This window comes from Zingiber officinale, chromosome 9B (genome assembly GCF_018446385.1).
Source record: "Zingiber officinale cultivar Zhangliang chromosome 9B, Zo_v1.1, whole genome shotgun sequence".
In the NCBI taxonomy this organism is placed as follows: Eukaryota; Viridiplantae; Streptophyta; class Magnoliopsida; order Zingiberales; family Zingiberaceae; genus Zingiber; species Zingiber officinale.
Window position 1 is genome coordinate 34653622 of NC_056003.1, and position 11598 is coordinate 34665219.

At 39.1% G+C, this 11598-nt stretch overlaps 2 protein-coding genes across 2 annotated transcripts; both read right to left on the bottom strand.

The window, feature by feature from the left end:
• Positions 1-4257: 4257 nt before the first annotated feature.
• LOC122022925 (expansin-A3-like) lies at positions 4258-5343 on the bottom strand. The gene is made up of 2 exons (XM_042581030.1): positions 5208-5343; positions 4258-4886 (listed from the first exon to the last, which is right to left on the bottom strand). The coding sequence occupies exons 1-2, from the start codon at positions 5341-5343 to the stop codon at positions 4258-4260; spliced, it is 765 nt and encodes a 254-aa protein (XP_042436964.1).
• Positions 5344-7427: 2084 nt separating this feature from the next.
• Positions 7428-9129, bottom strand: LOC122022427. Its single transcript, XM_042580417.1, has 3 exons — positions 8653-9129; positions 8227-8565; positions 7428-8031 (listed from the first exon to the last, which is right to left on the bottom strand). The coding sequence occupies exons 1-3, from the start codon at positions 8977-8979 to the stop codon at positions 7513-7515; spliced, it is 1185 nt and encodes a 394-aa protein (XP_042436351.1). The 5' UTR covers positions 8980-9129; the 3' UTR covers positions 7428-7512.
• Positions 9130-11598: the final 2469 nt, after the last annotated feature.

Sequence of the window (11598 nt, forward strand, 5' to 3'; positions counted from 1 at the left end):
TTTGAGCGCCTTCTTTTTTATCAGCTTCGGTTTGTTGTTCTTCAGTTTGGGGCACTCGTTCTTGTAGTGGCCCTTTTTGTTGCATCCGAAGCACGTCACGCTCCTTGATTCGGGGGAGTTGATTTTCTGAAGGTCTTTCTTGCTGAAGCTCCTCTTTCTCTTGGTGAACATTTTCCTTACCAAGTTCACCAGGTGTCTTCATCTTCAGAGTCCTGGTTAGAATCTTCTTCAGGTTCAGGTTTGTTCTTCTTTTCTTTGGAGGAACCTGCAAACAAAGCAACTCCTTTCTCGGCCTCGACATTAGTTTGTTCGTGTAGTTCTAATTCACAAAACAACTCGTCTAATTTAAGTTTAGATAAATTTTTAGAGATTTTGTAGGCATCTACGATAGATGCCCACAAACTATTACGTGGAAATGCGTTTAATGCGTACCTTATTAAGTCCCGGTTCTCCATTTGGTGGCCGATGGCGTGGAGTCCGTTGAGGATGTCCTTGATCCTCGCGTGAAGCTGACTTGCAGTTTCCCCTTCCTGCATTTTTATATTAAATATTTTATTTAATAATAAGTCTCGTTTTGTTACCTTAGCGTCGCTCGTTCCTTCGTGCAGCTCGATCAGTTTGTCCCACAGCTCTTTGGCGTTCTTATGTGGTCCGACCTGGTTTAGTTCTTCTCTAGTCAACCCACACTGTAGGGTGTTGATTGTCTTGTTCTCTGTTAATGCCTTCTTTTTTACGTCTGATGTCCAATCTTCAATCTTCTGGATCCAGTAGATTCCTGGAACTGTCGACTGGTATTTTGTAGGGTCTGGTGACGCTCATCCACTGGTCGAAGTCTGTCTTGAGATACACTTCCATTTGCAATTCTTCCAATACGGGAAGTCATCCCCGTTGAAGAGGGGAGGACGCACTATGTTGAATCCTTCAAGTTGAGACATTTTAATCCTGCACACAAGTAAACAAATAGACAAGAAAAAGTCCCAAGACTTGGTCTTGGTTTAGCAGTGTGGGAAGAAAAGGATGATAAAAAAGATCTAAATGGGTGTTGCACCAATTTAGATAACGAAGAAAAAATCTTTCCAAAAAGGTAAGATTACCGGTTTGGAATTATGTGAAAAAAAAATTAAAAACAAAAAAACTTAATAGAAAGTTCACCCCCTGTCTGATTGGTGGTTGCACCAAATCAGAGCGGTACCCGCTCTGATACCACTTGTTGGATCGTAAGCGTTCGATAGAGGGGGGTGAATATCGATTAAAACTTTCGTTCGAAAAGAGTTAAGCGCACAGCGGAAATAGAGTAAAGACAAAGTAAGAAAGCAAGGCAAGGCTAACACAGTTTGGTTTTACTTGGTTCGGAGCCTATGTCGACTCCTACTCCAAGGCCCGCACTCGTCGAGTGCTTTCGTTGGCCAATCCACTAGCAGTTCGAATATTTGATTACAGAAAGTTAAGTACAGAAGTGCTAATGAAAATAAAACAAAGCTTATACCGACAAAAGAGGAAATTAAAAGAACAGGAGCGAGTTATCGAAGCTTCGTTAGCGTCGCTGGAGCGTAGAGCAGCAGAGTAAGCAGTCTGAGAATTTTGAGTTTTGTCTTGTGCTCTGCCTTTGACCCTCCTTATATAGGAGGCTCGGGGCGCCTGGATCCCTTCCGGGCGCCCTGGTGGGATGTGGCAAGTCCAACCAGCAAGCTCCACGTGGCGACATGCGATCAGGATAAGTTTTACCTCCCGGGCGCCCGGATCCCTTCCGGGCGCTCGGACCTCCGGGCGCTCGGACCACCTTTCTCCAGAGACTAGCTTTCCTGCAAGACAAGGTTAGTCCGAGGCAAATGAATAATGTATATCCTGCAAAACAGATCGTTAGCACAGTCTATAAGTTTGACATAAAAAGTATGACTTAGATTCCGTCTTTCCGAGACCGAAATCTAGTCACGATCTCGACTTAGATATCCGAAATGGATCTAGGTCGGATCGACGCCTAATGTACTCTTCTCGGGAATGCGTCCTCATAGTCACTCCCCTCGAGTAACTTACCTTACTTACCTGCTAGACATCCGGTCAGCCCTTCGACCCGTCTACACTTCTCGCCAGCTATCCGGTCAGCCCGTCGACCTAGCTGGACTTCTTGCCAGCTATCCGGTCAGCCCGTCGACCTAGCTGGACTTCGTGTCAGACATCCGATCAGCCCGTCGACCTGTCTGGATTTCGTCTGCACACTCGGTCAGAGTGTTAGATCACGACAAACCTAACTTAACCCGATTTGTCATTCATCAAAACCTGAGTTAGACCGTTAGTGCTAACCGCACCAACAGAAACAACTATCATCCAATGCTTACTCAACTCCCGTCGATGCATAATTGAAGTGTTCGGGGCTCAATATTTAAGAAGATCTAATGCTGATGATATTTAATATTTGCTTGAAATGCATGAGCATAGACACGACTTCCTTAGCATATTCGGTAGTCTTGATTGTATGCATTGGTAATGGAAAAATTGCTCCATCGCTTGAAATACCAATTTACTAGGGCAATCATGGCATTCCAACCATTGTGCTTGAAGCAATCGCATCTACAGACTTGTGGATATGACATGCCTTTTGGGGGATTATAAGGTCGCGTAATGATATCAACGTACTTAACGAATCACTTTTATTCAACAACGTCTTGCAAAGAAATGCACCCGAGGTTAATTTTACGATTAACAATACACAACATACAAAAGGATATTATTCGAGCGATGGGATCTATCCAGAATGGGCTACTTTTGTCAGAGCTTTCCGTGCCCTCAAGATAAAAAAAAAAAAAAAAAAAAAAAAAGGCAGCCCGGTGCACGAAGCTCCCGCCATGCGGGGTCCTGGGGAAGGATCCATTGTATGCAACCTTACCCTACTTTTTGCAAGAAGTTGTTTCCAGGATTCGAACCCATGACTTTTTGATCACATGGCAACAACTTTACCGTTGCGCCAAGCCCCCCTTCTACTTAAGGAACAACAGGAGGTCGTGAGAAAGGATGTCAAGTAGGTATTTGAAGTGCTCCAATCTCGATAGGCAATGATAAGAGGTCTAGTACGATTTTGGTACAAGGATAATTTGAAGGATATTATGTATACATGTATTATCTTGCACAACATGATTATTGAGAATGAGGGTGATGCAATAGTCAATTGGTTGGATGATCAAGGAGATCCTCCATCACAAATATTTCAAGGGTCCACCCTAGAATTCCAAGAATACATCCGGAGAAATTACGAGCTACGCGATAATCAATTGCATCATCAACTTCAAGCCGACTTGGTTGAACATATCTAGGCACGCTATGACTGTAATCAGTAAAAAAATTTATTAATTGTGATAATGTTATATTTTTTATTTGATATATGGTAATATTTATGTATTTTTTTAATTATTAATGTTATTTCGATTATTAGTAATTTATGGATTTAAATTCTATAAAAATTTAATTATATAACTTAAAATAAGAAGGAGATATATGAAATATATTTAATGAAAATGTGAGACCCCCATGAAAAAGTTGTTGATAGATTTATTTTTTTTTTATAGTGGAGAAAAATCTAGGGATTTACTTTTGACATGACGTTGACATGACATTAAAGGAGCTTCTTGAGGGTATCTAGTAGTGTGGATGCTCTTAATTAGTGCACGGTAAAATTTGAGCATCTACAGTTGTGGAACCTCTCCATGAATTCCTTCGTTACCACATCTACGCCACGTTAAAATAAAAAACTTTACGCATCTTTCAAATATTAAAAAATCTCTCAACAATTTTTTCATAAGCTCCACACTTTTTATTATATATATTTCTCTCACATTTCTATTCTACAATTATATATAATTAAATTTTAATAAAATTTAAATTTATAAATTATTAATCAAAAATAAAATTTAAATTCATATATTAATAATCACAAATTGTTTTTTTTATATTTTTATTTTTTAAATTAGAAATAAAAATATTTAATAATTTTTTTTCAAAAAAATAACATAGAAACGATTACATGAACACGAAATCACTTTCTCATAATTACACGAAGAAGCTCGCTCCATTATAGAAAGGATTTCTTCATCGGAGTCACGTCACAATGGGAGCGATCCAAAGTTCTTATTATATTGAAAGTGATAATATTATAGGAATTTAAAAAGCAAAATCATTTATTATCCCTTAATTAAGCTAGTAATAAGACTCTAGCTAACAGTTAATCATCCTCAATTATTCATTAACAAAAATGTGATATGTGAATCAGAACTGCTTGCCCTCGACGGTCTGTCCGAACTGCCACTGCGCCGGCGCGACGTCGTCGGAAACCACCGACCTCCGGTCGCTGAGAGTGACGCGGAATGAGAGGGCCTGGCCAACGAGCTGCGGCTGGCCGGGCAGGTCCCATTTCTGGCCCCAGTTCCTCACCATCCCCATCCACCCCGTCCGCGACCCCTTCACCTCTAGAGAACTCACGTCGCCGGCGCCGCCGACGTTGAACACGAGCACCATCAGGAAGTTAGGGTTCCCACCCAGCTCGAACCGGATGCCGCCGATCTTGAAGCAGGGGACGCGGCGGTAGCGTACTGGGACGATGCCGGCGTGGTAGTCCTTGGTGATCTCCACGAACATGGGCATGGAGAGGTCGAAGTGCTTGCGCGGGGGGTTGCACCACCCGCCGTTGTCGTTGGGCAGAGCGGGGTTGGGCGGGCAGAAGTTGGTGGCGGTGATGGAGACGCTGCGCCCCGGGGCGCACCACTCCGGCGAGTCCACACACTCGATCTCGTAGCACGCGCCGCAGGCCGCGCCGTCGCTGAACAGCGCCGTGCTCAGCGCCGCCGTCTTCAGACCGTACCCCTGCTGGTTTAGGTCTCCGTACCCGCACGCACCCTCTGTCACGTGCACAGCGCATGCGGCAAATATGATATTTAATTAATTGATCAACCTCAAAAAGGCCGCCGAGTATCATTAATTTCACATTACCCCTTTAAAATATAATATTTACATAATTCTTTCATTTGCATCCTCCGGAACTTTTTTAAAACCTTGAAAATACCGATCATAAGTTTTATGTTCCATATAATATTCATACTCAAAATTATAGTCAAGATTTTTTTTACAAGAATTAAAAGTAATACAATGTTCAAGATCAAGGTTTAGAAATGTAAATGATGAAATATAATTTTATCTAAGAAAAAAAATTGAAAACTTACGCATAGTTTCGCCACCCGACATATCTCCATAGAAGGTAGCATGGGCATCATAGGCCCATTGGCTTTGAGCTCCTACCATCATTGTCGCCGATGCAGTTAACAAGATAACAAACGTCACTAGATTCACTATATCCATCGCTTCGTCTACTTGTTAATGTTAATCAATTCAAAGAAATTGCTTATAAAAACACATAAGCAATATATTTATAATGGACCTAAAGGTCACATTAATTCTCCTTAATATTGATTATATATATATATATATATATATATATATATATATATATATATATATATATATATAATATAAAATTATTATATTTTTTTATATATATATATATATATATATATTATTACTTATCATATATATATATATATATATATATATATATATAATGTCAAATTATTACTTATTGCCAAGCAGGGTTTGATATGTTTGGGAGGAGGTGAGGGAAGGGGAAGGAAGGGGAAATAAAGGGAAAGGAAATTTTGAATCTTGTTTGGGAAGGAGTGAGGGAAGGGAAGGGAAGGGAAAGGTAAGGAAGAGTAAGCTTTAATATTCGTTACCCATAAAAAGAAAGATTTTCTTACATCCCGAATTGGAATGTAAGGAAGGGGAAGGAAAAATATAAAAAAAATTATTCCAATTTTATTCTTGTTCTAAATAGTTTAAGAAAATTTTCAATTTCTAATTTTGTTATGTCGTCGGAGTCCAATTTCCTCGCATTCTTCATAGCTCGCTTGTTGCCAGATATCCGACACGTTTGAAGGGAGAAATCATTTTTACAGTCAAAATTTAAGAGAATATCTATTATTTTTTATTTTTGTCATCAAAATTTAATATGTTTTTAAATAGTAGGAATTCTCATTATCAATGTTAATTTTTAATTTTTTTTATTTAAGATTTCTAAAATTATTATTTTTATTATTTATCATTTAAATATTTGATTATCGGTAATTCATTTTTTTTGTTATGAATAGTATAAAAAGATTAATATTTATTTAAAAAATAACTAATTTAGATGATAATATAAAAAAATAATTTTATTATTAAAAATATCAAATTTATATTTATAAAATAAATATTAATATTATGAAAATTTTCTAATTTAAAAAATAAGGATATTTTTATAATTTTATCTATTTAACCTTCCTTCTCTTTCCTTTCCTCACAAACAAAGTAACACTAATGAACCTTCCCTCTCTCTCAAACAAGGAGAAGTTAAATACTTTACTTCCCCTCACTTTCCCTTCTTTCCCTTTTCGTTAATGAACCTTCCTTCATTCCATCCAAACAGTACAGTGGGTTAAGGTAAATATTTGATTTTTTTGGTAATTAAATTAATTCATTTTGTCAAAAAAGGAAATGGAATAAGAGAATTTCGAAGAATCGAATTGAAAAAGGAAATAAAATTATTTTAATTTATATATATTATTTTAATTATTTAAGGAAATATAGTGGTCTAGGCCTAGGGCTATAAAAAGCTTGAGCGAAGTTTAATTTTATTTAAATTTATTTGATCAATGAATTAAATCCTTAAAATGATTATTAAATTTGGATTTGGATTTTTTATATGAGCTTGTGCTTTAAATTTAGCTTGAGTTTACTTGGTTTAAACATTATCAATTTCATTTATTTGGTTGTTTAAAATTTTTATATTTTTAAATTTATTTATTTGTTTATTTATAGAAATTGTTTGTCTAATTATAAATTTGACAAGAGATGGTAGATATGAACCTACATATAATTAGACAAACAATTTATGTGTTTAAGGTTAAGGGTTTACATGTGCTGATTTTACATACTATTTTTCATGAATATTAGCAAATTAAATATATGTACAAAATTATTTATTTTATTTTATTTATTGTTTAAATTTATTCATCTTGTAGATATTAAGCGAGCGTTAATGTCTACAAGATGAGGATGTCTATTTGTACTCAATTATTCATGGTTCAATTCATGAAAATTTTTCTTTCAAATAGAATACACAACCAATGGATGATGAAAATTTCAGTAGGATCAGATAAAATTGGATGATACCTACCCTATTAATTTTTTTTTTATATAAAGTGAAATACTTAAAGCATTTATTTTAAAAATAAACAATTAACATTATTTCATTGAATTCCAAGCAAATAAACGAAGAGGAGAAATACAATAAAAAAAAATCATAATTCATTTAATTAAAAAGTCTATTTAAGTTTTAAAATCCCCAATTCACTAACTAGATTAAAAAAATAAAAATAAAAATAAAATGAATAAAATAAATAAATAAATAAATAAGAAGAAAATATATAATGATCATCCTGCAATATGAGCATGGCCGTCGACGCCGTCCTGCTCCCTCTTGAGGTTGGCCGGCGGGAGGAAGCAGTCGTTGGAGAGGCCGGAGAGATTGAAGTCGATCTCCTCGATGGTCCACGACTCCTCCATCTTTCTCTTGTGGTTGACGGAGCCCTCGCCGTAGCGGAAGAGCGTGACGGCGGTTTGGCCGCCGTGGGAGATGTTGACGCCGTTGACGTAGCGGTAGTCCTCGATCACCGACTCCATGCTGGTCTCCCAGAAGATGCTCTCGCCGCGACGTCCGGCCTTCATGCGGAGCAGGTGGGTGTCCTCCAGCTGCATCAGCAGGCCCGTGCGCTGGCTGAAGTACCCCCAAATCTTATGGTGGATGATGTCGAAGGTGGCGGAGCTCCGGGCCTTCAGGTTTGCCGCGTTTGTCTCCAACTTCAGGATGAAGCACTCCTCGCCGTTGATGATCTTCTCGCCGATGCACACCGCGTCGGAGAAGAGGTTCGCCGTCGCGCGAGGATCCAATCCCTGCTTTGCTCTCCAATTTTTAACATCGTAAAATCTCATTTTGCATTTCTCCCCTACTATTTATAACATTTCACATTTTACCACCATTTATAGTTTATAAATTTTTGCCTATTTTTTTATTTTAGTACGTCTGGTTTAAAATCAAAAGAAGTAAAACTATTGGAGGAGTAAAATGATATATTTCGGCGATCGGACCTGGAATGTTCGACGAAGGGGACGCGGCGGGCCGCGGAAGGGGCGCGACTGCTCGGAGGCGGACTGGCGCCAGGCGATCTGGCCATCGCTGCCAGCGCTCATCTTGGATCCGGCCATGATGAGCTCGAAGTACCACACCTCGGGGCTCTTCTGCCACAGCACGTAGCCGCCGATCTCGCCGTTGCCCTTCGCCGCCACGCTCTGGTCACCGATGTGGAACTCCGACGCCGTCATCCGAACCTTACCCACCGCGTACATGCTGTTCACGGACGTCAGCGCCGCCTGTCCTCCCGTCGCCGCGATGTACTGCGTGATGATGTACTTCGCCGTCGACGCTTGCTTTCACCCAATCAAATTTAACCCCCCAAATCACAGAAATCATAAGATGAATTAGTTGATAACCTGAAAAGATGGAGTTTTGCTTACGATGGAGGTGTCGCGGATGGAGCGGCTGAAGGCGCGATCGACAGGGACGGGGCAGGGGATAAGGGGGGAGCCGACGACGTTGAGGAGCAGCTGAAGGGCGACGTTGGCCCCGCCGGCGAAGAGGTGAGGAACGGCGGAGGCAGCGGCAGCAGCATCGGCGGCGGCGGAGACCTTGTCGAAGGCCTGGGCCTTGAGCCAGGTACTCATGTTCTGCCACCGAGATCCGCCGGTGCCTTGCACGTTCCCGAACATCTCCTCCGGGATGGGGACCTCCAGGACCGTGTCCAGGCCATCCTCCCGGTCGAAATTAGGGCACAACTTTCTCATCAGGTACGATTCCAAAACGATCGATCAAAAGAAAGCGATTTGCTGATCAGGGGAACTGGAGAGAAGCGGACGAAACCATCACTTGCTCAATCGAAGCTCTTCTTCTTCGTGCTTCCTCTTTTGGCAATGAGAGGGAGAGAAGAGTAAGAAGGGAAATGGACGTGGAAGGGTCGACCATGGTTTTAGAGGTCTCCTCCTACTTTTACGGCAGGACGAACGAGGGCATAAATTTAAGAGAATTTTTCATTCTGCTCCTAAAAGTTTGCTTTACTTATTCTGTCTAAAAAATTTAATTAATTATTATTTTTATCATTTCATAACTAATTCGGCAAGTAAAAATTTTACTGGATTATTTAAATTGAACCAAACAATCAATGGTTATGTTTCATTCCCTATAATCTTGATTCTGTGATTACTTGATAATCACATAACTAAGATTATATGTCATAACTTGAACCAAACGTGTCCTTATAATCGTTGGTCATCCCACTTAATTGCACAAGAGCATGAAATTGTTAGGAACGACCTAGAAAGAAAAATTTCTATTGTCATCCAAATTAATCGATCAGATAGGATGGAATTAGACCCGACCTCAGGTGGAGTCCAAATCAGATCCGGCTCATACCCGAAACTGGGTCAATGGGCCGGATGTCCATTGACCCAGTTTCAATTTAAAAATTTGACTCGGCCTCACAAAGTACCATGCAGGTTTCGATTTAGCCTCTCTAAAAATCACCCACAACAACCGTTGGCTTATAGTCATCCCAATTAATTGCACAAGAGCATATAACTACTAGGAAAGATTGAGAAAGGAAAATTTCTCTTATCATCCAAAATAGTCGATCAAATCGGATGGAATTAGGCCCGATCCCAGGTCGTGCCCGCCTCAGACCAAAACCGGCTCAAGGGTCGGGTACCCGTTGACCCAGTTCCAGTTAAAAAACTTGAACCGGTTCGACGGGGTGTTAGGTCGGTTCCGGTTCAGCCCCTCTAAAAATCACCCATTGGCGGTTCATTTTTATTTTGTTTTGGACCATTAGAACCACCGACGGTTCACAACCGTCGACAGTTCTAACTGTTAGAATGAAACAATTTTTTTTCAACGGTTGAGATATGATCTTGTTCGAAAATTGAGAAGTTGGCTAGTTGGGCACTCCGCTCTAACGTTGACCAGATGGAGACTGCTCGTTGTCCTGCGTGTCACAAAAAATGTTAGTGCCGGGTTAGGGAAGAGGTCTTTGGTATTAATCCTCCGACGCTCAAGTCAGTAATCGAATTTTGAAAATGAATAGTGAAGAAATAGTAGTAATGTGCATGCAGAAAAATATAGCATCACATAGCTCCGCCTGTGGGTGAAGACACCCTTTTATAATGCCACTGTTGTGTCTATGCATTAGGGATGCAATCGAGCTGAGCTGAGCCGAGCCGAACTCTTGAATGTTTGAGCTTGGCTCGTTTATAATCGAGCCGAGCTCGAGCTTTATTTAACGAATATATTCATGGCTCACGAGCTTATTCGAACTTTTATCGAGTCTAAACGAGCTTAATAAATATAAATCATAAATTTAAATATTCATTAAAAACTAAATTATATATTTAGAGAAAATTATAATATTATTATTAAAATTTATAATTTTATTCTAATAAATAAATTTAATATATTTGTCTATATTTTTCATAAATAGAGTATAAAATTTATAAATTCAATATCGAAATTATTATTATTTTTATTTAAAAGTTAATGAGTTTAACAAACGTGTTCACGAGTTAACGAGCCGAATATTGCGAAACTTGAGCTTGATTTGTTTATCTTAATGAGCCTCATTAAACGAGCTCAAACGAGCTTTTATCGAATCGAGCTTCGAATAGCTCGCGAGCGGCTTGGTTCATTTACATCCCTACTATGCATGAATTATGAAGCATTTCCAAAAAAGGGTAGACTATAAAGTGACCATGACACCTTTCCTAAATTGAGCCTTCAAATCCTTGTGATTGGATAGGTTGGAAGCTTCTAAAGTGCGATTTGCCTACAAGATATCCCCTGTCTTCTATGGCACAAAAGACCAAAAAATTGTAATAGTTTGTTGGGCTATGGGGTCCACCATAGACTACTTTGACCAACTGATTGAAATATTGATATAGTTCGACTGGTTGTAACTTCTGAGGAATCACTACAAGAAAATTGGTATTTAGCGATGAAATATTTCGTCGCTAACATATTAATGTTCGTCACTAACCAATATTTACGACGATAACTTTTCATCACTAGAATCGTCGTTATAAGCTTGTCGTAAATAATTATTAGCGATGATTTTTTTTATGTTTCGTCGCTAATAAATTAACGACATGATTAAATCCTCGCTAAAGAATTTTAATCGACGTTAATCTTTTAGCGACGAATGAAAATTACTCGTCGCTAAGAAATTTATTTGCGACGAATCCAAATATTTCATCGGCAACAAGTTAGCTACGATTTCCCTTATTTCGTCGCTAATGCCATCGTAATGCGTCGCAAACACATTTCATTTCACCACAAATGCCTACGATAAGTATTGATATGTTTAAGTTATTAGCAACGAATTTGAACCTTTTCGTCGCTAACAAGTTAGCAACGATTTT

Bases quoted from the DNA above. Each gene is read 5' to 3' on its own strand.
- LOC122022925 (XM_042581030.1), bottom strand. From the start codon at position 5,343: ATGGATATAGTGAATCTAGTGACGTTTGTTATCTTGTTAACTGCATCG. The intron at 4,887-5,207 runs GTAAGTTTTCAA...TGCACGTGACAG, and splicing joins GTCGGGTGGCGAAACTATGC to AGGGTGCGTGCGGGTACGGA.
- LOC122022427 (XM_042580417.1), bottom strand. From the start codon at position 8,979: ATGAGAAAGTTGTGCCCTAATTTCGACCGGGAGGATGGCCTGGACACG. The intron at 8,566-8,652 runs GTAAGCAAAACT...ATTGGGTGAAAG, and splicing joins CCATCCGCGACACCTCCATC to CAAGCGTCGACGGCGAAGTA. The intron at 8,032-8,226 runs GTCCGATCGCCG...AGAGCAAAGCAG, and splicing joins CCCTTCGTCGAACATTCCAG to GGATTGGATCCTCGCGCGAC.